Source organism: Gopherus evgoodei, chromosome 7 (assembly GCF_007399415.2).
Source record: "Gopherus evgoodei ecotype Sinaloan lineage chromosome 7, rGopEvg1_v1.p, whole genome shotgun sequence".
NCBI lineage: Eukaryota > Metazoa > Chordata > Testudines > Testudinidae > Gopherus > Gopherus evgoodei.
The window spans coordinates 40,844,094-40,869,130 of NC_044328.1; the positions used below are offsets into that span (position 1 = coordinate 40,844,094).

General features: G+C 39.3%; 2 protein-coding genes across 9 annotated transcripts in view; one reads left to right on the plus strand and one right to left on the minus strand.

Moving 5' to 3' along the window:
• Positions 1-23,840, minus strand: FAM149B1 (family with sequence similarity 149 member B1). Of its 5 annotated transcripts, XM_030570722.1 has the most exons (15): positions 23,711-23,840; positions 22,188-22,292; positions 21,236-21,368; positions 19,983-20,125; positions 19,158-19,277; positions 18,370-18,537; positions 15,959-16,146; positions 14,968-15,101; positions 14,275-14,328; positions 13,654-13,766; positions 12,291-12,515; positions 8,611-8,737; positions 8,066-8,191; positions 6,756-6,837; positions 1-1,332 (listed from the first exon to the last, which is right to left on the minus strand). In XM_030570722.1, exons 1-15 carry the CDS (start codon positions 23,764-23,766, stop codon positions 1,256-1,258), a joined length of 1,851 nt encoding a protein of 616 aa, XP_030426582.1. In that variant the 5' UTR covers positions 23,767-23,840; the 3' UTR covers positions 1-1,255. The 5 variants fall into 5 exon arrangements, with proteins under 5 accessions (XP_030426582.1, XP_030426584.1, XP_030426585.1 ...); XM_030570724.1 differs by lacking the exon at positions 22,188-22,292; XM_030570725.1 differs by lacking the exon at positions 18,370-18,537.
• ECD (ecdysoneless cell cycle regulator) overlaps positions 23,824-25,037 on the plus strand; it is a 17,954-nt gene continuing 16,740 nt past the window's right edge. For 2 of the 4 annotated variants that reach the window (XM_030570718.1, XM_030570721.1), the window contains exon 1: positions 24,090-24,912. In XM_030570718.1, the coding sequence (XP_030426578.1) occupies positions 24,708-24,912 (205 nt within the window). In that variant the 5' untranslated portion in view covers positions 24,090-24,707. The other 2 variants (XM_030570719.1, XM_030570720.1) reach the window with 2 other exon arrangements.

Genomic DNA, 25,037 nt, shown 5'->3' on the forward strand with positions numbered 1-25,037 from the left:
TAGAAAAGGTTCTTTTTAATTGCATATAAAAGGTGACAATTGGTTTATTAAAGAATCAGTTCCGTCAAAGTAACTGTCTTCACATTGTAGCAGAACCTTGGTTTAAAAAAAACAGGTCACCCTCAATTTATGACTGTACATATATTTGCAGTCTGGCACTTACTATTAACAGTAAGACCTGAAGCTAATTGTAGTTAAACTGAATTACAGTTTAGCTGATTTACTGTGAAATTGTTGCATTTAATGTATAAGATACATTTCAGTCTTAATAGTAACTGTTTCTAATATATCCCAGTATGTCTATCTTACAAAAGCAGAATGTGTCTGTACCTAAGAAAGCTCTCATGTGTGACTGAAATGGTGAAAGATGCAGGTGCACAGAAACATTCCTTTAGTCACTCTAATTTGTTTCAAAATGGAGACAGATTCATCTGCTGAAATTACTTAAAATATTTAATCAAGAAGAATATTTAAAGGATTCTCTCACTTTGAGTAGTGTGGGGGAATAAATTTTCAGCAAAATGATTGCTTTTGTTCCTTGAGGACACTTGCCCGAGTCACTGGTGTAGTTTATAATACAGGAAGGGACACTAGCATGCTACAGTTAAGACTGCAAGTTAAAATTAGCAAATGTGGAAGCATAAGATTTCATCTTTATTTGCTACCTTATTTTATGCAACTGTTTGTTATACCTGATGTACTCATCACAGGAGCCACAGTTTGTCTGAATTAACTGAACACCATAGTTGTACAGGCAGCATTATATGCAATAAGTGTACTAATTTTTGATAGAGAAATCATGCCAGAACTATTAAAGTAGTAATTAAGATTAAAAAAAAACCCTTTAATATATAGTAAATAGATTGCTGTGAAAAGTGCAATAGTCTCTCACAAAGTTAGCCCTTAGGCAACTATTCGAGTAGTGCCACTGCTGCAGTAACAGGAAGCAAAGAGTCCTGAGCCAATAGTCCTTTTTAATGAAAAATATTAGTAATGGTTTAGGGGAAAATCTGGTAGACTTTTAGGATACAAGCTTTAGTGTTTACCAAAACAGCAAAACCTGGTCTACAGGAAGAAAACTGAAATGTGCTGAGTACCATATAGTCTTTGGCAGCTGCATTTTTAAAAATATACAAAAATAAGATACTTCATGAATTTGTTCTTAAATTCTTCTGTAAACAAGTCTGATATTGCTGAGATTCAACACTGATTCATGAGCATCTAGATGTGCTCACTGCATCATGGTGAGAGTTCATTATAGTCCTTGTCTGCTTCTTGTGACTGATCCACCTCTGCTGTGAGCTCTTCCAGAACCATGTAGCTGAAGACCTACTACATAAAGATAAGGTAAAACATCCATTTTAGTATCTGCTAGAAGTCTTAAATACCAAAACCATATACATCCATATTTTCAATGTTAAAATACTTTCCTTTAATTTATTTATTAGCAATTGCATTATCTTTTTAAAAACCAAAACTGATTATGTACAATAATCTTAAAATATTTCAGTATCCTGTCTACTGGCAGCGGCCAATACCAGGTGCCCCAGAAGGAGTGAACCTAAGAGGTAACGATCAAGTGATCTCTCTCCTGCCATCCATCTCCACCCTCTGATAAACAGAAGCAAGGGACACCATTCCTTATCCATCCTGACTAATAGCCATTAACGGACTTAACCTCCATGAATTTATCTAGTTCTCTTTTAAACCCTGTTATAGTCTTGGCCTTCACAACCTCCTCAGGCAAGAAGTTCCCCAGGTTGACTGCATTGTGTGAAGAACTTCCTTTTATTTGTTTTAAACCTGCTGCCCATTAATTTCATTTGGTGACCCCTAGTTCTTATGGGAACAAGTAAATAACTTTTCCTTACTCACTTTTTCCACATCATTCATGATTTTATATACCTCTATCATATCCCCCTTTAGTCTCTTCTTTTCCAAGGTGCAAAGTCCTAGTCTCTTTAATCTCTCCTCAGATTGGATCCATTCCAAACCTGTAATCATTGTAGCTGCCTTTCTCTGAACCTTTTCTAATGCCAGTATATCCTTTTTGAGATGAGGAGACATCATCTATACGCAGTATTCAAGATGTGGGCGAACAATGGACTTATATAAGGGCAATAAGATATTCTCTGTCATACTCTCTATCCCTTTTTAAATGATTCCTAACATCCTGTTTGATTTTTTTGACTGCCGCTGCATGGACGTCTTCAGAGAACTATCCACAATGACTCCAAGATCTCTTTCCTGATTTGTTGAACTTAAATTAGTCCCCATCATATTGTATGTATAGTTTGGGTTATTTTTCCAATGTGCTTTACTTTACATTTATCTATATTAAATTTCATTTGCCATTTTCTTGCCCAATCACTTAGATTTGCGAGATCTTTTTGCAGTTCTTCAGTCTGCTTTGGTCTTTACTACCTTGAGCAGTTTAGAATCCTCTGCAAACTTTGCCACCTCACTGTTTACCCCTTTCTCCATGTCATTTCTGAATAAGTTGAATAGGATTGGTCCTAGGACTGACCCTGGGGGAGCACAACTAGTTACCCCTCTCCATTCTGAAAATTTACCATTTATTCCTACCCTTTGTTCCCTGTCTTTTAACCAGTTCTCAACCCATGAAAGGACCTTCCCTTTTATCCCATGACAACTTAATTTACATATGAGCCTTTGGTGAGAGACCTTGTCAAAAGCTATCTGGAAATCTAAGTATGCTGTGCCCACTGGATCTTTCTTGTCCACATGTTTGTTAACCCCTTCAAAGAACTCTAATAGATTAGTAAGGGACGATTTCACTTTACAGAAACCATGCTGACTTTTGCCCCAAAATTTGTTTTTTCTACGTGTCTGACAATTTTATTCTTTACTATTGTTTCAACTAATTTGCCCAGTACCGACATTAGACTTACCGGTCAGTAATTGCCAGGATCACCTCTGGAGCCCTTTTTAAATATTGGTGTTACATTAGCTATCTTCCAGTCAGTGGGTACAGAAGCTGATTTAAAGGACGGGTTACAAACCATAGTTAATAGTTCTGCAATTTCACGTTTGAGTTTTTTCAGAACTCTTGGGTGAATGCTATCTGATCCCAGTAACATCTTGTTAAGTTTATCAATTTAATTCCAAAACCACCTCTAGTGCCACTTCAATCCATGACAGTTCCTCAGATTTGTCACCTACAAAGGACAGCTCAGGTTTGGGAATCTCCCCAACATCCTCAGCCGTGAAGACTGAAACAAAGAATTCATTTAGTTTCTCTGCAATGACTTTATCATCTTTAAATGCTCCTTTTGTATCTTGATCAGCCAGGGGCCCCACTGGTTGTTTAGCAGGCTTCCTGCTTCTGATGCAGTTTAAAAAAAAACAAACATTTTATTACCTTTTGAGTTTTTGGCTAACCATTCTTCAGACTCCTTTTTGGCATTTCTTATTACATTTTTATACTTAATTTGTCAATGTTTGTGCTCCTTTCTATTTACCTTGGTTAAAAGTAGCTGCTGTATTATTGTGGACTGCTCTGTGCCATGATCCATTAAAGAAGCTTTGTACCAAGAATACTTGAAATTCCAGTGCTTGTGAGAAGTACCAGCACAAATACAGGAGAGTCTAATATTTACCATCCTTAAAAAATCATGATTTTTAAGGCTGTTTCTTCTTTTGGTCTGTCTTCTCTTGTAGGCAATACGCCTTTTGGCTATGGATGTTTCAACTTGAAAAACCAGTGTGAAGTGTACATAAAACATGCACACAATTCAGGAACTAATTTGCCCTTTTTTCTTTTTGATGCTAGATCATGCATCCTAGTTCCTCAAACTCAGACATACCCTTTGAGTGCTCTCCAGCCTGGGCCCTATTCAGATACTCTAATGGTGGTGGGGTTAAGTATTTAGGTTCCTGATCTGTGCTCTATACAAAGTCTGGCAGCAATGGGAGAAGAGGAGTTATGGGGAGCTTGGCCTGAGAAGGAGCTGATTCCTTGGAGGCTTGGTGGGGAGGGAGAAACACATGCATACTTGTACCCTATCCCAACTGTGCCTTTAGGGCTTGTCTACATGGCAAGTTTTCTGTGTAGCAAGCTGGGGTAAAATTCTACATCATAGTAGTTTTGTCATATCACATAGTAACGTCCTTTGTAGACACTGCTAAGGAGCATGAAGTCCTGGATGTTGGCTTAACATACTATTACTTGAAGTGCACTGTATCCATATCCACACTGGGTGTTAGTGTATAGCAAGCTGGTGGACTGTAGCTTCGCAACCTGGCTTGCTGTACAGTAACTTGCTATTTAAAGTGTTTAATACTCTCTGTCCAGTCCAGTCCAGAACTAAGTAGGGAAAATAACATGGAGGTGCTGCTAGGGCATGTTGGTGTGCATTTCATTCCTGGAGAATTTATATGCCAGACCCTTCCTGTTGCTATCCCTTCTTGGGCTGGTTTCTGCTGTGCTCACTAGCTTAGTGGTTGCTTCATTGAACTATATTGCACTGATTCTAATGGATGGGAAATTATCCCTTATTAGAGTTAACACCACAAATCATGGGACTCAAGAATTCTACCAGAAAGGGACAACCTGTAAGAGCTTTCTAATAGTACAACAGACAGTAACAGTTCAATTATCCACCCCCATTCCCCCCCCCCCCCGACTATATGCTTCAATGCTGAGCTGAAGGAACCACCAGATGCTCTCCATAACTGTTCAATCATTGACAAGGTTACCGGCCACAGTTGCCAACTCTCACACAGTAAATAAGCACCCTGACTTTCACAATAAGCCAAAAATCAAGCTAGTCCCATTTCAAAACAAGGCCAAAATAAACCAATCCCTATGAACCCCAACACTCTACGAACTAATCTTCCTAGTGTGCACTCTGGGACTGTGATGGGCCTGCTGTGCACCCCTGACTCTCTTCCCCTGTTGCCCCTGCTTTCCAGGAGCCAATCAAAAAAAAAAAAAGGGCAACAAGCTACTCACAAGCCAATTAAGCCAAAAACAAGCCTAATTTCTGCATTTATTTCATGGGTTTGGCATGTCTGATACCAGCTCAGATAATAAATACCCTCCTAACACCTATCCACTAGGAATCTGACAGACCATCAACTATCAGATACAAATACACCAAGAATATTTAACAGTTGTCAAGTCTGCTGCCTCATTTCTTACCCCATGGAGGATGATGATCTCTCTCCTCATTTAAAGAATGACCCAGAGCATGACAGTGAAAAGAACTAATTCAGGAAGAACTAGATATCCCTAACTTGATACCTCTCACTCTTTGTTAATAGAATCTGTAGAGTAATAAACATTCCAGTATTAAGATAGATACAGAGGATGGGTTTTGAGTTTGAGGTGATGATCCCAATTAAGGATTTACAATCCAGACTATTTTCCAATGTAAACTACCCAGCCATACCTGAAAACAATATAGTCAATATAGAAAACAAAACTCTTTAGATTTGGTTAACTGTTTTTTACTGCTGTGTAACTGCAGAGTACAATGACTGACACCCTCCCTACAGTAATCCTGAGATCCCTGAAGCAAGAGTTGATGGAGACAAGAGGCCTCCCTCCCTAGATGATTTCTGTGGCAAAAGTGCACTTGCGCACACACTGCTTCGTGTACCCTGCTGCTAAGTCACAAAATTGTAAGGGGGGTTGTATCTGAAGCACATAAGAATGGCTTTGTTTTAAAAGTTAAGGATTGTATCATTAGCATTTCCAGAATAGTAGAGAAGTTCCGGCTAGGGAATGGGTATTATCTGCCACTAAGTTCATCTCATCCCATCCCCAACCTTCCCCATGCAAAACCTCATCTACATTTAGAAACTTCACTGGTTTAACTAAAAGTGGATTTTAAATCAACTTAACTAAACTGGTAAAATCCTCTGCATGGTTACTCAACTCAATTTAAACTGTGTGTATATTCAGCTTAAGTGGGTTACAAGTCAAATGAAGCTAAATTGATATCTGGGGTTTAAACTCATGTAAAAGTATCCCTGTAGGGATTTTGACACATTGATTCAACTACACCAGGGATAGACAGCCTATGGCACGGGTGCCGAAGGCGGCACGCAAACTAGTTTTCAGTGGCACTCACACTGCCCGGGTCCTGGCCACCAGTCCGGGGGACTCTGCATTTTAATTTAATTTTAAATGAAGCTTCTTAAAAGCCTTATTTACTTTACATACAGCAATAGTTTAGTTATATATTATAGACTTACAGAAAGTCACCTTCTAAAAATGTTAAAATGTATTACTGGCACGTGAAACCTTAAATTAGAGTGAATACATGAAGATTCGGCACACCACTTCTGAAAGGTTGCCGACCCCTGAGCTACACTGACTTTCAGTTAAACCAGCGCAGCTTTTAATATAGGCAAGGCCTTAGTTACACAGATAGCGAACCAGAACCAACAGGAAAATAAAACCTTGAATTTCACATATATAGTACTTGATCTTTCTTTCTATTCAGTCAATTTCCATGTATTTTAATAGGAGAAGGATCAAGATCCACAGTGTAAAAAGTCCTTTGAATTATTTAAACTGTTACATATGGCAGGAGGAAAAACCACACAAGCCCCATATCTGTGATACTTTGTATAAGAGTAAATCAGAAATATAGATAAAGTATAAAATAAATTTATTAATAGAGGTTTTCTCTTCATGTTGCAGATACAACTTAAGTCATGTGATATAAAAGCAGCAAATACCCCACATCACACCCATTATTATTTCAGTCAAAATATTGCAGTACCTGTGCCTGCTGATCCTTTACTGGTCTGGGGTTGATTAGCATAATCAATAACTGTGCAAGAACGGTGATAGTGTGGATCGGGCTGGAAGATAAGGTGAACTAATTGCAGTAACAGGATTTTTTAAAATAGCAAGTCCCAATACCAAGAATTTTATTAAAACAGAACACTTTTAATGATGCCCAATAACTCCAGACCTCATAAGTATAATACATGATCCTAATATAAAAAGATAAATATCCTGAGGTGGTTCTCCCTTAGGTTAAATTGGACAGAAGACCCCACACCTATCTACACCTCTCCCCTCCCCCCAAAAAATCTACTATATATTACTTAGAAGCCGCACTAGCCATTCAAACTACCTATGTTTCAAGATAGGAAGCCCAAGTGTTCCTACCACCATACATGGAAACCGTGAGCTGTGCTGCAGGATTCAATACTCATAAAGCTTAATACACCTCTACCTTGATATAAAGCTGTCCTCGGGAGCCAAAAAATCTTACCACCTTATAGGTGAAACCACGTTATATCGAACTTACTTTGATCCGCCGGAGTGCACAGCCCTTTCCCCCCCACCCCCTGAAGCACTGCTTTAACGCGTTATATCAGAATTTGTGTTATATCAGGGTAGAGGTGTATAATAAAAAAGTTTAGTTAAAGCTGGGACAAGAAGCCAGCCAGACTGTTCCCCAGTAAATTTTAAAATAAAGAGCTATACAGCAGCATCTGATAATGAAATTGAACTGTAGGGATTTTACAAATAATATGGGGTTGTTCAAGGAAACTTAAGAAAACTATCCTTCAGTTATGCAGGAGGTTGAGTAGACAGCCCAACAAGTCCCTTTACGTTTACAAAGCGAAGTATTTTTTTCTTCCTAATTTCTTCATGAATGTAATCCTCATGAAAGATGCTGGCATGAAAAGCTCTGACAATTGAAGTCATATTCAGATCAAAAGTAGTACAAGCTTCTCCACAATATACCTCACACTTGTTCTGGAAGGATCATCTCTAAGGAGAAGAGTGTAGTTCCAATAGCTGAAAATATTGACCATAAAGAGAGCTGGTTGTGAGGAATTTGGAGGCATAGACACTTAACCTCTAGGAACTGGACTGAGTCCACATTGTCATTTCACAGGTGCCAAACAACTTTATACCTACCAACCTGGGCAGCTTTAAATTGGGGATGTATGAGTTAAAGGTTCTGTACCAATCACTTGAGCTATCCAGTTCTCCATTAAGTATTTATAAATGCTAACTGCTAAAGCAAAAATCTACCAAACAATCTCTGTGGAGCTAAATATTATTTTTTACCCAAAATGCATGTGTTGTATTAGGCCTGGAGAAATGATCAGGTAAGAAAAACCTCTCCTGTGGCTGCTGATGGTTAAACTCATCTTCCATTGCACTCTGAGCTCGACTGGAATTCCCTCGGGCTTCCTACATCAAAGTACAGAAAAATTAACAATCAGACTATTTTTGATTGTGACTACATTAAAGATAAAATCTTGGAATCAGAGTTTAATCAACTATGAGCATCCTCATAGGAAACAGAAAATGGTTCCTACATTCACTGGGTCTAAAAAGCACTCAACTTTGCTCCAGTTTGTTGGTTAAAACTCATGAGCTTATTTTTGTATTACAACATTGTATTATCTTATCATAACTATAAGGAAGAACTTCTAAGAACATCAGGATAATCTGGATAACAACAAAAATATAAACCAAAAATAAAAATACAACAAACAGTTCTTGGATTTGCCAATACAATCTGCTGTGAGCTAAATTCAACTTTAACACATCTCTCGTTTCCAAAGAATTAAACGTGTTTTCATATGACATGCAAATTAGGAGGTTACCGTTTGTCTTTGGGATCTCACGGTGTTCAAGTGTTCCATCACGTCAGCAGTACTAATAGGTGGCAGAAGATTATTTCGGCTCAAGGGCATTAAGGACGGTGACAACAGCTGGTCATGTGCAGTAGGACTGGAATCCGCCACCACCAATAACCAAAAATATACATTAATACCAGAGATTATGAGATCGATGTGAGCTAAAACAAATGAAACAATAAAACTCAGGACAACACATGCAGAATTGTAATTTAAGATGCTGGGTTGTTGTGTGGAAAGTATAGGAGAACTAGGCTTTAAGGGCGAGCACCGCACTGGAATAAACTTGAAATTATTTTTGAAAAGTTACAAAATGGTCTTAGCCAGTAATTTCCTGTATTCCCTTGTTAGTAGGCTTGGGACTGCTCTTCGTGCATTTTGTCAATGTATCCCTTGGGAAGGCAAACCTTCCAGATACCCTGAAGTCTGTTATGGTCCAGTCAATGATCAAAATAACAGCGAACTCAGCAGTTTCACTAGATCTCAGATCTTCACAACCCTAAGCAAGGTCATGGGAAAGATAACAGCAGCCCAACTCCAGCACCACATAATTACTTATCACTAGATCCCTTCCAGATAGGTTTCAGACCTAGCTATGACATTGAGACAGCACTGTTACTCTTTCAGATGATTTTATGCCATGAACAGTGGCAAGACATCTGTGCTAGTTCTACTGTATTTATCTAATGCCCTCAATATGGCTGACCACAAGATATTGCTATCCCATCCACGGAATATAGCAGGAGTTGATGGCACTGCTCTCACAGTGTTCTACTCATTCATCTTGACTACAGCTGAGGGCTGTGATGGGCAACTGCTCTTACCAAAAGTCCCTATCTGTGGAATCCCACAGGCCTCAATACTGTCCCCTCTCCTCTTCAATATCTATGTGAGAGACCATGAGATGGTTGTGTTAGTATGGGTCAAATGTCAGCAACATGCTGATAAGGCACAGCTACATATATCGTTGCACCTGAAGCAGATGCCATCTTCTAGCTACCTCATGGTATGAAAGAAATAAGCACCTGGATGGATAGAGTTCAGTAAACACTGACTCAAATTCAAGTAAGATAAATGTTGGTGGGCAATGAGGAACTTTTGGCAGATTTTGCATAATCTGTATCAATTTCTTCTGTTGAAGGCTTCTGTCTATTGTCCAGGAGGCAGGCCATCTTGGCTCTGCACTGTATCTAGATATCCAAGCTGTGGCAGCAGCCAGAAACACCTTCTATCCTTGAGACTACAAAGACATAGATCCAGAATACTGTAATATTCTCTACGTGGGGCTGAGAATGGAAGATATACAGAGGCTGCAGCTGCTCTGGAATGTGGAACCCCATCTCCTAAGCATAACAGATAGACAAGAACATGTAAATGAGAATCACTGTACTAGTTCCCCCTTTAATACTGGATCCAATTAAAAGTCCTGATCTTTATCGTCAGAGCCTAAATAGGACTGCCTTTTCCTCCACATCATCCTTGAAATACTGTGCTCAACAAGTACTAAGTAGTTGTTGGTAGCCAAGATGAAGCTCACTGGTGCTGGAGTCCTGGCATTCTTGTGAAAGGGCACCCTGCTATGGAACTGTACAACAGTGCATAAGGGTGATGTCATGTTTTGCCTCTTTTATTGTACAAGATGCATATGTTTACACTGCCTTTTTCTTAATAAACACTCTGTCACTGTGCCCAGAAAACCCAAAAAGAGGAGGAAAGAAATCAATAACGGACCAATGATATCCCAGAATGGAGAAGAGAAGTGTGTCCTAACAGGACCATGTTGAAACTTTATGTTCCTCCTTCAAGTGGCTAGATACCACTGTGTTTGGCAAAATATGCAAACAAATATAGATACAGCTGAAATGCGTATTTTAAGCAAGAGATCCTACCACACAGCTCTGTTTCTCATCCTGCTTGTCTATGAAATCACTAACTGTGATCTCACAAATTCAACTTTATGACTTCATTACAGGACCAAAAAGAAAGATGTAAAAGGCTTGTTAAGAGCAAATCCTTTTTTTAAGAAGGTGAACTTAGAAGCTTTCTACCCAACAAAAGGCAAGTTCAGTATTTATCTTACAAAGTTGATGGAATCAATGACATCTAAAACAAGACAGGGAGCAGCATTCCCTGGCTTCTCTGAAGTCTGAGTGATAATTTATTAGCAACTGTTGCAGAAAAGACACAAAATATAAGTCTGGACACGTAAGCAAAAATAGATATGATTTTTAACTATTCCGTTTTAAAATTTATTTAACTGTTATATTTAAACCTACATAATATTTGTGTTAATATGTGTGTTTAAGGAATAACTACAATGTGCAAACAAAAGTAGAAAGTTGTAAAATAGGTATTCTGCTTTGAAAATACTGCAATTTATAGGCATTTTATATATGAATAGAATCCACTTATGAGACAAGTATTGAAGATATTCAAGAGGCCTTTGGTATTATATGCATACAGTGGGAGGACATTCTGGAACTACATGTTACAAGAGCTTGAAAAAATAACCAATTTTTTAAAAACCTCTCCTTGGAACCTATATATGCAGTTAGTATATATTCTAAGAATAAAGGGGGTACTTCAAGAATTATGAAATGAATCTCTGAGTCTGAGAATAGTGAAGAGAGACATTATAAGACACTGGAAGGAAGAAGGAGAATCAGCTATTAAGTAATTTACAGCTGAGTTGGTAATAATGACAACATCTGAAAAAAAAGATAGAGAAGACAGGATAGATTGGATGAGTTTAAAAGAACATGAATCCATTCCTAAATGTAGACTGCAAAGTCAAAAGGAAAAGTCAAGTCAGTTCCAGAAACACATACAGAATTCTGCCACTAGCCTGCCTGCAAAGGACATTCAACAGAGAAAAACTTGAATTCATTTTTCTAAACAAAACACTTTTAGGGTCTGTGATATCCAATGACTCTTCTGGGTTTACTAGCAATGCTGCACAATATATAATTCTGGGTTGTCACAGATACCAGAAGCATCAGAGATCAATTAGAGACTTTTAATACTTGTGACTTCCCAGAATGATACATTTTGGCATGTCACTTCTAAATTCAGAAGAGCCAGCTCTTGGTACTCGCACTCCAGGGTGACTCAGCTGCTTTCAGAGTGTTAAAGTCTGTTTTGGATGCAGGCAAAAGACTAGAGGAAAATGAAAATAATTTCATTCTTGATTTGATCCAAAGCCCATTGAGGTCAATGGGAGTCTTTCCACTGACTTCAGTGGGCTTTGGAACAGACTCACTAAGATTAGCATCCTCTGTAGCTATCATATTGTACATCTTTACATGTAACTCTCCTCCTCTCTCCAAGGCAGCAATTAAAAAAATTAAGTTTGCTCTCCAGTTGCTCAAAACTTATAGGAATGTAGTCTCTCTTATACAGCAATGCATAGCATCACATCTTACACAATTTTCAGAAACATAGGTTGCAGGTAAAATGTGATGTCAGTTTTAGCAAATGTAGCAGTTTCAGCTTTCTCAGGAGGCAGTGATTTAATTTGCGGTTATTTTTTTTTAAATTAAAAATCAGACACAGTCTCCATTTGACAGCTTTTCTGCTTTATATGGACTTGGTTTTATAAACCTTTAGTTCTATAATTTGCAGAGTGAAAAACTGGTTTTTAAACATACAGTCGTGTTCCCCTGATGACTTCGTCCATGGATCTTGGTGTCCCCGAACGAGAGTGGTTAGTGTTGATGGGATGCAGGGTGCGTGGTGGTGGGTTGCGTCTTCTAGCAGAATGAGCAGAATATGACAGAGAAGACGTACTGAGCTCTAGAGTGCGATTTAGTCGAGTTCTTGTTGAGAGGATGGAACTGGAACCTGGCCTCAATAGTGGTTTGTCATCCAGATCTCTAACAACAGAATCAAGTAACCAAACGAAACATACATAAACATGGTCATTAAGACAGATTTCATACTACTAGTACAGACACTTTTGATACCATTCTATAAGTCACGGAGGGCTGTGCTACCAAGGAATAGGGCAAGGAACAGAAAGAAAGGAGGTAGGCTTTATTTTTAATTATCATGAAATGTTCCGGACTGAAGAGAATAGAAAAGGAAGAATTACTATACAGCACAGAGAGTGGCAATGCAAGCTAAACCCTCACATCCTGGGCTTTTTGCCTCAGACTAGATCAAACAGGTTTATCTCTAGGGCTAAGACGGCATGTTAGTTTCCAGTTCCATTCAACCTGTGATTGTCCTCTTCAGGATGACAAAAGCTATGCTAGCTAGTACCAATTGTGATGCAGACAACAGCTAACTGATAAACTAGCCAATTAAAAAAATAAATTTTAAAAGTTGGGGATTAGATGACTTAATGGGTTAGTGCATTAATCTTTCATCTCTGTAGATCAAGTTGAAATAATATTTAGATCAGAAACAAAAAGGTGTTGAGTTTGCTTGTTCCATCTGTTGCATGTCACAAAACCACCAGACAATTTGCCATTTGGGAGGAGGGGCCTTTCTTTAAGAGAGACTCAATATATGAAACAGCAGGCTTGTTCCAGTTGCAGACTGTTATATTGGCAGAATGGTAAGAGAGAACTGATATTACATTTTCTCTCCACCATGCCTCATGCGAGTCAAGTTGTATCAGTCTCTTACATGAGCATCCAACCACAACATTTTAAAAAGAAAACCAAACCTCAACACCATCCTTTCAGCTACCCTTATGAAATCACAGTATATTTAACCCTTTTAGATTCTGATTCAGCAAAGTATTTAAGCATGTGCCTAACTTTAAGCATGCGAATAGTCACAGTGGCTTACACAGGAGCATAAAGTTAGTCTTGTGCAAGTGCAGTAAATATATTGCATCACTGAGAACAGATAAATAGGTGAGAAAATAATCGATATCCGCTGCTTACACTATGGGAGATTAATTTCTTTGACACTGGGTTTAATCCCAATACATTCTTCTTTCCTAGCATTAAAGAGCACAACTTTACTCCAGTACTACGAAGACAAAAAGCTACTAACTCTTACAATATTTTCTCTATTAGAGGCAGATTCCTTTGCTGTAAGTGGATCCCATGTATCACCATCAAACCATTCAGATTTTGTTGAGGGCCACCACTTGATCCTTGAGACACATTTATCTGCAAGTCAGAAAAAAATAGATTTACTTTTGACATGATGACTCACCTATGTTCTTGCCCTTATCACATAATCACTGGAAAACAACAGAAGCTGAATGCTTCCAACCAAAGCAGAGTATATTCATATACATCACTTTCATAGTTTAGCTAAGTATTCTATAAATAACAATTGAAGTTTGGTCTTGCAAATGATGGCACTTAGTATATATTTTTATTTTAAAATATCTGCTACCATACTATATATTGTACTTAAAGCTTCACAACTGAGGCTTTCATTTGCAAGAAACAATCTTGTGACATGGTGCACAAATGAGTGTAATATAATGACTATAGGAGAATCTTTATGATCTCACTTTACAATGTGTTGGGCACTTCTTTTGTGTCAAGAATAAAACTGGAAAATCCTCTCCTTGTAACTCAGGCTGATCTGGAAAAATGGCAAATTCCACCCACCACAATGACACCAATAGTAAGAACAATAGAGCTTTAATCTCTCCAGCATACATACTTGAGGTGATTTTCTCCTCTTTTTGGTTTTGCGGCTACATCTGGGTTGTGGGCACTACACATACAATAAGGCAAACATGAGGAAGAGGTAGAGGATTATACAGGAAAAGTGGGAAGAAAGAAATAAAAAGGAAAGAATTGAGTTAAAAACTGATGAAATATAGATAACATTTTTGGTGCTTTCCACTTTAGGGACATCTAATCCTAAAGTAGAGCATGCAGAGCCAGAATCAGTATCTAAAAAAAATTTTTTTTTAAATCATGTTTTAAATGTAGAGTCACTTACCACTTCACAGAGACTAGACTCTAATCTCTAATTTCTAATGACCTTGGAAATGGCTGGGCTGACAGTGCCTAAAACATCTCTTGTGCACACCACTCAGAACCTCACAATTTAACTCAAGCAATGTTAAGTATGGGAAGAATCTACACCATTACCATCCAAAACTCACCATACCTTGGTCCATTATAAATGATACTACAAAAACAACAACAACATTGAAAACAGATAAAAAACAATTGTTACTGTGAGGCATAACAAAACTAAAGTTTTAGAAAGGGCAGTTAGTGATCATGCTTCTAATTTTAGGAAGAGGTCAAAGCACAAATCTCCCTCTAAAAAACTTTAGCCTCTGTGGCCAGGCAGGCACTGTTACTCCAACTCAACCTTAACCACTTGGCCAGTAGAGCTTACCAAATTTGAGGTGATGGAGGGCATTTTTGCTTGTGGCACTCGAGGTAACACCAATGGCAGAGGTTCAAACTGCAGAAAAGGGCTTCCAGGATCAATTCTCATTGTTTCTACAGTTATGACATTTTTCTCATCATCTATGCAAAACAAGAAGAGTGGAGAATCCACATCACTACAAACTGTCAGCATTGCCACTTTTATGGGCAATACTTTGAATCCAAAGATTTTAGGCTCTTTTTTGATAGATTTCATTCAGCTGTTTAACTCTGTTTAATATTGTTAAATTCATGTCTCATCAAGTTGAAAAATCAAGGTACTGTTGTCGTTAAAGGGTCATCACCAAAATATGTCTCTCTTTTATTCCATTCCATATAGTAGTAAAAAAAAATCATACTTTGCAAGTATGGATCCCATGATTTTTCTCATAGGCAGGCAGGTTATAAGTTGTTTAAACAGTAATATCAACTACAGATTTTAACATCCCTTGAAAATATAATGTGGTGGGGAGTACTATCTAAAATATTTTTTTATTTTTCAATTTACCCCATTCACCACTCTTTAACAAAAACAAAACATTACCAATACATTACTGCAATATCTCTGCTCTGATGATGCAGGACAGCAGCTAACCAAAAGATGAAATAAGCGTACTTCAAACCTGTGTGGTTATCAAAGACACTAGTGAACTGATTATTTTTGGGTAGTAGGAAGACAAACAGTGTTTCCCAAATGGAATAGAGCAACAAGTGTTATTTATAGGATTCTAAAATAATATTGGAAACTATGGAAGGTATAAAAATTATACTAAGTAATAAAAAGTATTGACTACCTCTCTTTAAAGTATGATTTAATGCACAAATATTGCCTCCAGAAATACAGTATATCCTATGAGGCTAAGGCTTACTAATTTTAAGCACTACAAAGAGTATCCCTTTTAAAGAGAGCATCAGAGTATTACATCCATTTCAAATTTTATGTCAACACTGATCCTTACCGGAGACTGATCCTTCCCAGTGCCGGCAGATTAACTCCTCCACAGAGCCCAGGACTTCACGCCACACATCATCAAACACATATGTGAGCACAGCATCCTTCATGCAGTAACATGGAGATATAGGAGGGAAACCTAATTTTTGTCTGTCAGATGAGAGTCCCATTTTCCTTTCATGCAACTCTTCCTCCCTGTAAAGAGATGGTGAGCAAGATTTCTATCTTGACTTAAACACACTGCTTTCTCTATCCTTTGCATTCTTGTTGTAATCATTTAATGTTTTAAATGGCTGGTTATATGTCTGTTACATATGTGCACCTCTGTTAGACTTTGGTTCTATTTCCTTTTAAGATAAAATGGGTAGGTCAGGACAGCTGGCTGCATGATTACAAGAAATGACTTCAACAGAAATGGCGTATTTCTCACAGATTATTGTCTGTTGAGGGGTGGCGGTGCACTCAACAAATAAGAGCAGATAACCCACTGAATCTAGTATTGGCGGCAGCACGCTTCTGTGGACAGAACACTGACATCAGAATATATATCAGAGTCTGCTACTGATCTGTGTGATATTCAGTAAATCACTTTACCTCTCTGTGCCTTGACTTTCTGATCCGTAAAATGAGTATAATGATAATTATCCTCCTTGGTAAAGCACTTTGAGATCCATGAATAAAAAGCGCTTTATAAAAATATATATTAATATTTACAATTTAACTTCCAGTGGGACTATTATCTTCATGCATCTCCCCACTAGGCAGCAGTTTTGAATGCACATCACTACAAAGTCACTAATTTTGGAGAGAAAAGCAACTAACTACAGTTGTTTAGTAGCATTTCCTGCCTGTTGACCTAACAGCCATCAAATATTTAGAATATACAACCAACTTAATTTCAGAGAATTAAAAAGAAATAAAGCTCTTGTATTTAAAAGATATAAAAAGAAAGCTCAGGGGCAGCAAACAGACTCCAGCTGCAGGATCTTCCACAAGACAGGAGGTGTACTAAGTTCTGAAGGCCAGGAGATGTCTGCTGCATTCAAGAACATGCTGGGTCAGCCAAAAGATTTCTCATGCTGACACAGAATAAAAAATATTTCAGCATCTATTTATTAGAGCATCAATATCTTCTATTTAATATTTAACAAAAAAAGCTACACATTTTGAAGATAAGGAAGGGCCAGCGTTAAAGGAGTTTTCTATACTGGCTACTTAATACCTTACAGAATTTTCTGCTGTTTGTTCACTGCAATACCCATCTCCTACTGGCCTGGTCAGCACATGCCAGACAATGGTTTTCAAACCAGAGTAGCTGTACTCTATGGGTACATGAGAAAAATCATATAATGGCGGACAATGTTCAGGGGAGCCCCCCCTTTGAGTTACAATTTTTGGTTGCACCCCTCAACCCAGACAAGATGGGGCAGCCCACTGAGATGAGTCAATGGGTACAGATGGTGCTCCCTTCCCGAGTCCTGTGGCACGGTCTGGCCCGAGCCACCTGGCGTCGCTGTTCATCCCCCTGAATGTTCCTCTGCGTCCCCCCAAGAGGATGTGCACCATAGTTTGAAAACCTCTAGAAGCTGCTGCTAAACGGAAGGCAGAAATCTGGGGGGGGAGGGGCTGACCTGTGTGTCCCCCCAAGTCACCTCTACCTATCTCAGATGGGGGTATGCAGTAGACTACATTATTTGGAAAGGGGTATCCAGCCCTAAAAAGTTTGAAAATCACTGCCATATACCAATCAAACTCATGATCTGTACACATAAGTTACTTTGTTTTTTCAAACTAGTTAACTTGTGATCAACTAACAAACCAACAGGTCATACAGATCTCTTCCTTACTTTTGTCTACATTGGGCAAGTTGCACAAAATAAGTGGTGTTTCCAACTGACATCCTTAATTTCCTTCTTTTGATGGAAACAAATGTAAATTATTTTCTCATAAATAGTGAATCCAGAACAACTTAATTGCTCTTAAGGAGGTGGAGATCTAATACTACATAAACACTAGCAATCTGGATACTGAAATGCAGAAACACCACCAAACACATTCTTGATACATAACAACCAGTAACAAACCTGACATTCAGAATCAGGCCAGAAACAGAAGCAACTAGTATGAACAGTTATAAAAAGGAATTAAGACAAATACTTTGAGGGGAAAAATATAGCACAGCAAAATTACTAATTCAAGGAGGTAGATAGACCTCCATGGTTTTACAAGATCCTCTCCAGCCTTAAACATTTTAAATTTCTCTAGTTGGATGATGTGAGAGAAGATTCAGTGAAAGTACTGTTTTGTCATATTGTCATCCCAATGTCAAGAACAAACGTAATATATTATCATTTAGCAACAGAAATTCCAGGCCACCAGTACTACAGGTGTTGTTATAGATTAATATTCAATACCTACACATCTCTGCAGTCGAATGCTAAATATTCCTCCATTGTTCCTTCAGAAACAATTACTCCATCTTCACCTTCTTCACTCTCCACAGAGCAAACAGTAGGAGGTTCAAAGTCAACATCTTTATGAACGGGAGTAACACACAGAGGTATCTTCTTGCCCAAAATACTAAACCTTAACAAACAAAGTGTTTTTCAAAAAGCAGAAAATAAAAGGAATTTGTTATTCTATTTATAACAGTAGAATTTAGCTTTTCCTGTATGGTTGACTGAGACACATAAGATGGTTTGGTTGGAAGACCAAATGGGTACATTAATGGGTTAGGTACTGGAGAGGACAGTAAGCCTGCATATTGTGGATTTTAATGCTGTCTATTTTTAATGCTTATACAAGAGTCTACAGTCTCAGAGAATAAGTTTATAAAACAATTGTAAAGAAAAAAGTGCTTTATATCTTTAAAGCACTGTACAAACATTAATAGTTAATGAATGTCACTGGCAATTACTATATATAGAAATCTTCAAAAAGCTAACTATCAACTTATTAGGTCAATGTGCAGTCTACTGCACCTCAACAACAGACTCATCTGGAAGGTCTAACCATCCTGAATCTAGTAACTCTTTTCTTTTGGCTACTAATCCATGCTTTGTCCAAAAACCTACCAAACAAAAAATGCTGACGCTTGACTTTATACACAACTCATAAATTAAGAAAATTAATTGATTGTTGCAATCCTCGAGCAGAAAAATCACCTTCATACACTGATACAATCTGGGAAATCTACTGATACTTACTCACTAGAATCTCTTTCTTGTACTGCACTGACATCCAGTGAACCTAAGCTGCTAGAAGGTGAACTTGAATACCACCCAAAACCTTCATCTGTGGGGATTACTACCTGCTTCCCCAAAATCCTATAATATTAAAAAGAAAATATGAAAAATCAGACAATATGATACATAAAATGGCTGAATGATTGATTATACAAGAAAGTAAACAAAGTTTATTGGGAAGCCATATGAATACCATAGAAATAGTGAAGTTGCTTGTATCTCACACAGAAAGCTTTGAAAATATACTTGTCAAATGAGAAATTTTCTGCTTTGCAGATTATATTTTAATGTGGTTTGAGGTATTTTCTCTACACATATTGCATGGCATCATGCATATGTGTTAGGAAAATTCTTTTGCTTTCTCCTCTTCTAACATTAATGCCTTAAGCATTGGCAACTCTGTCAAATGTAAGAATAAGATTTAAGTCTCCAAATAGCCACCATAACTGGCAAGCTATTTATCTGTAGAGGAGAGATGAATTATTGGTGTTCTTTAATTATCAAAAATTAAACATCTATCATTTCTAAGAAAAAGTTGCTATTTTAGGGCCCAATGAAGTGAAAAATATCAACAGTCTTCCAAGCACCTGCAGGAACTAAATATGAGCCCTGCAGTGGTGGGGGAGGAGTGGGAGCAGACAGACAATTTTATCTCCACATATTGTATAATCACTCGCACACACATCAGTTCTAACAGTGTTTAAAAATACAGCCATTTCCACCACTAGCAATTTGGTTCTTTAATAATTCTGTGACATTACTAGCATTACTCCATCAATAAAATACCTGAGATGAGGAAAGCTAGATGTCCATTGTTGGCACTCTTCTTGCAGACCCTCAACATGCACACTTTCTTTCTGTTCATATAAAAGCTCATCAATGTGTCTGAACATCTGCTGAACTTGTCGTGTGGCAGCTTTATCAAATTCCTAGGAAGGAAAATTATCCAAAAAAAATGTTAAAGGGGAGGATTTGGGTTGAGAAATTTTTTTTAAGCCATCTTAATTGAAAACAAAAACACATTAGTTTACTTAAACTTTAGCAGGAATAATTTAAATAGTAAGGACCTCTCTCACAGAGGCACGTTAACCTTAAGTCATCTTTCCACTGGAGAGAACATGAATTGATGTAAGTGCTGATCCCATGTACACACAAAATTTAGATCAGCACTGTCCCTACTGGATGGTTTAACAGAAGGTTTCAGAATATTTGTTTTAAATCAATAATAAAAAAGAAAATTATGTCAGTCGAGACATGGCAATTCAGGTAAATTACCTGGAAACATGAAAAAATAAGACTCATCCAAATTTCAGTGAAATGGAAAAGTAATCATGCCATAGATGGCGACAGAGAATGGAAAAACAATGCTAAGTGGTATCAGATGTTGCCACAAATGTCTGACACTGAACAGTAATCAAGAGTTGATAAGTGCCAAATCCTCTATGTAGCCAGTAAACAACTGAGGATGCTTCTCCAGACAGAAAACAACTGAAGATGTTTCTCAACTCATTTAAAATTCAACAATTTTTCTGTCTCCACTGCGGAAAGAGCAATAACACCTGTTAATCAGAGCCTATGCCGGCATATGAAAGATAAATACATTTTTTAAAAGAGTGGCTTTAATATGCTTTGAAAAGCACAGAGGTTTTCTGAAATACAATTTGGTGAATCCAACCACATGAAAACCACACACTGGCATGTGAGGTTCAACAATTATGGCATATATGCCGTATACATTACCTTTACTCATGAAATTATCTGTGATCTGAACATTTTAAACTAAAAATGCAAACTATATGATAGTCAGGTATTAGCAGAACGTGTCCTGATTAGACAATAAAGAAGAGAGAGTTGGAAAGTGTTAAGAGAGAAAGAGCCTCCATTTCTTTTCCCATAGCAAATACCATTACATTATTTACAGTTCTCACCTTAACCTGGATTTTGCAAAGAAATTTATTCAAAATGCTACTTTCAATGTGTCAGCACAATCTTTCAACTATCTCTCATAATTTTATGCTGGAGGACTGTGTTCTACTCACATCGTAGCCCCAAGAGAAGACTGAGCTGTCTTCAGTGGAGGTGCCTGTGTAACTCTGACTAGCAGACCATGAGCTCCCATTGTCAGCTGGAGTAATATCTGGGTAATTTGATTCCTTCAAGGTTTCAGACACCCTAAAATGGACATTTTGGGGGGTAGAGGAGAAAAAAATTCTCATGAGATACATTCACAAATATGTGGATGAGTAGACTATTTTTCATGTATAAAAGGCATATTTATAACAGTTTAGATTCCAGTAGAGGGCTGCAGGATTGGGCTCTTGACACGTTCATTTTCCAAGAGTTATTTTACTACCTTCTCCCTTTAACTACATAGAGAGAGAATTACCAGTTCATCTTCCCCACACCTCAGAAAACCACACTCCCTCTCTCCTGCTTCTAGCATAAAAATGAGATGACCCACAATATTCACAAACTGTGACAGATCAAAAGGATTTAACTATTCTGAAAATTATTCCCAAACACTACATGTGTTCCCATACATGTATACTAGGGCTTGAAAAAATATATCATATTGTCTTGTCAAAATGAAAGGGAGGGCAACCAGCAAGACATAGAGTCACTACTCTAGTGAGAAGCCTGAGTCAAGCTGCTGGGAAGGGGACAGTGATGGGATTTAATTGTCTCCATCCTCATTATGACCTCAATCCAAGAAGCTGTTCTATGTTGGGGACCTCTTTGCCCATGCAGAGTCCCATTAATTTCACTGGCAACCTGTGCAAGTGCAGATCTCTGAGGTCTATATTGTATTATCTCTGGGAATCAAGCATTAGTAGTGTAATTATACTGTGGATTCACGCCACTGTGAATCAGCAAATATACCACCTAATATTATAGACTGTGTCACTGTGATATCTTTATAATGTGGACAGAACACAAAAGCTGTCTGTTTCTCTGGGTCTCCTGACAAAAATATTTTATTACTCCAGATACCTCAAGAATTCTTCATAGCTTTCAGTGGCCGGAGTGGCTGTGTAAATATCATCTAGTGGCTCTGCCAGGGGATGATGCTCTAAAGCATGTTTTGCAAGTCCATGGCTAAAAGAAACATAAAATAAAGAAGCTCAATTTGACATTACTTCTGAGAATAAACCCCACAACTTAAACTTCTGCAGAGTTCCAGGGCATTAGAGGTTTTTGCTGATTTTCAAAGAAACAGTAACATGCACACCTGAACTGTCTTTATATCCTTAGAGGATCAGTGCCACTATATTAAATATCTACCAGTATTCCGTTACAAATCGCTATTGTCATCAAAGCCGTAGACTTTAAACATACAAATTAACTCCAGAATTGAAGCTTGAGATAGACAATTTTTGTTTAGGATCTATTGTTTCCCTTTAAACTAAGCTTATTAGGCCATAATTCATCAAATTAATGTTTTTAGAATAACATAAATATATGACAACACTGATCATAAACAATATAATAGTTGTATTGATTTTGTTTGGATACTGTACCCACCACTACTGCTTCCACAATATTATTTAAGCAGAGATCAGACAGGTTCCTTCACACTTTATTTTAGCTATCATTTTCTATACTTCAAGAAACTTAGATTAAGATGGAGCTGCAACACAATCTCAAGGGCAAATCTGGCCCTGAGTTATGTTGCAGATTTGTTTACTAAACTACTATCACGCCTAAAGAATCAAAGACTGATAGCTCTAGCTCAGGCATGGGTAAGCTGTGGCTCCAGAGGCACATGCCGCTCTTCAGAAGTTAATATGCGGCTCCTTGTATAGGCACTGACTCCAGGGCTGGAGCTACAGGTGCCAACTTTCCAGTGTGCCAGGGGGTGCTCACGGCTCAACCTGTGGCTGTGCCCCAGGCAGTGCCCCCACTCCACCCCTTTCCGCCCCCTCCCCTGAGCCTGCCAAGGCGTTCCACCCCCCTCACCCTGAGCCTCCTGCACACCACAAACAGCTCATCTGGAGGCGTGAGGAGGCCCTGGGAGCAGAGGGAGCTGCTGACCTATTACTGTGGCTTTTTGGCAATGTACATTGGTAAATTCTGGCTCCTCAGGCTCAGGTTGGCCATCCCTGGTCTAGCTATTCTTAGAGCAGCTCCTGTGACATACACCCAATGCAGTCAACTCTGGCAACTTGATTACAATTCTTGCAATATTTGATGTTTTACTTAAAACCCAAACTTATGTTATGAGGGGGGAAGGGATCTTGGGGCCTATGCCGCAGTCAGGCCAGGGGTGAGGGGCTGGGCCTGTGGGGGGAGCTGCTGTCAGGCGGGGGGGGGGAGGCTCAGGCCCTATGTGAGGATTGTTGCTGTCACGCCGGGGGGAGGGCAGGCCCTGTGTGGGGTGCGGCTGTCAGGTTGGGAGAGTACTGCTGTCAGCGTGCGGAGCACTGAGGGCTCGGCCGTTGGGCCTGTTACCGCCAAACCTCCCGCGTGCAGAGCAGGGCTGGCCCTAGCCCGGCTGCAGCGAGAGGGGCACTCACATCTCCAGGGCGTCGGGGGGCACCGGCTTCCGCCTGTATCGCGAGATCATCCTCATCCCTCATCGCGGCTTCTCCGGCCGCCGGGCTCGGCCTCCGGCCGCTATGGCGACGCCCCGCCCCCCAGCGGAAGTGGGGCTGCTGCGGGCGCGCGGCGATGACTGGCGCAGCGTGGAGCGCGCGGGTCGAGGCCTTGGTACCCGTGGCCCTCCGCGATCGGGCTTCTCACGTTCTGCGGCCTCGTGTGGCGGGCTGGCCTCGGCCGCCCGCACTCCTCTGGGGGCGCCAGGCCGGGCGGTCTAACGGCCGCAATCGCGCGCCGGGGCCCTCGCCAGGCGCTCTGCGCCCGCAGCTCCTCGGGAAGCCGCTGCCGTTGGTCGGGTCAGGGTGTCCCGGGCTGGGCGCAGTAGGCGCGGGGGTGTTGGAAGCGGCTGGTGCAGTTTGCGGAGAAGAGGCCGCGAGGCATTAGCCCTGCGCGGAGAAGGGCAGCGGGACCCGCTCCCTTCTGTGGCTGTGATACGGCCGCGTGGGGGTGGAGGTGGTGACTGGCCAGTGTCTCTTTCGGGGATGACCCTGATGTGTGTCTGTGGCACTCGTTGGCATGGCTCTGGATACAGAGTAGGGTGAAAGTCGGGACAGGAATTGGGGAGTAATAGGAGCCTATATAAGAAAGCCCCCAAAATCGGGACTGTCTCTCTACAATTGGGACATCTAGTCACCCTAATACAGAGTGCCTGAAATAGGGCTGAGTTCTCCTATTTATACATCTTTTGGGACAACTTTTAAGGTTTCTCTCTGCTGTAGAATTGGTTTGCTCCATTGAGTAAATAAAGAGTTTTCTTATCAGATGTAACTGTCTGGGGCAATGTGTCAGGAATGTTTTGAATTGATAACATGGCTGATTATATCGTTTTGGAGGATGAGTTACTTAATATTTACTGCTTTTGAATGATTTAACTGTTTGCTTTGTTTTTTGAAGGGTACTTCATAGAAGTTCAGAATGGAAGGGGAGCTGAGATTGGCAACTGTAGACGATGCAGTGAAGTACCAACTCTTTCTGGTACCTTGTGAACCAGGTGACCCAGACCAACACAGAGAAGTTCTTCAGCAGTACATTGAGAGGATATTGGTCCAGTTTGCACCAATATTAGTTTCTTATATCTGGCAAAATCAACCTTTTAATCTCAAATACAAACCTACTAAAGGTAAAACTACTGCATTTGTTTTCATCTAGTATAGGGTTGGATTTCCACCAGCTTAGTGACTGGCTACTATTAAGAAAATAAAATATGCCGGTGGTATTACTGAGTGATGTCTGTATATCTTTTTG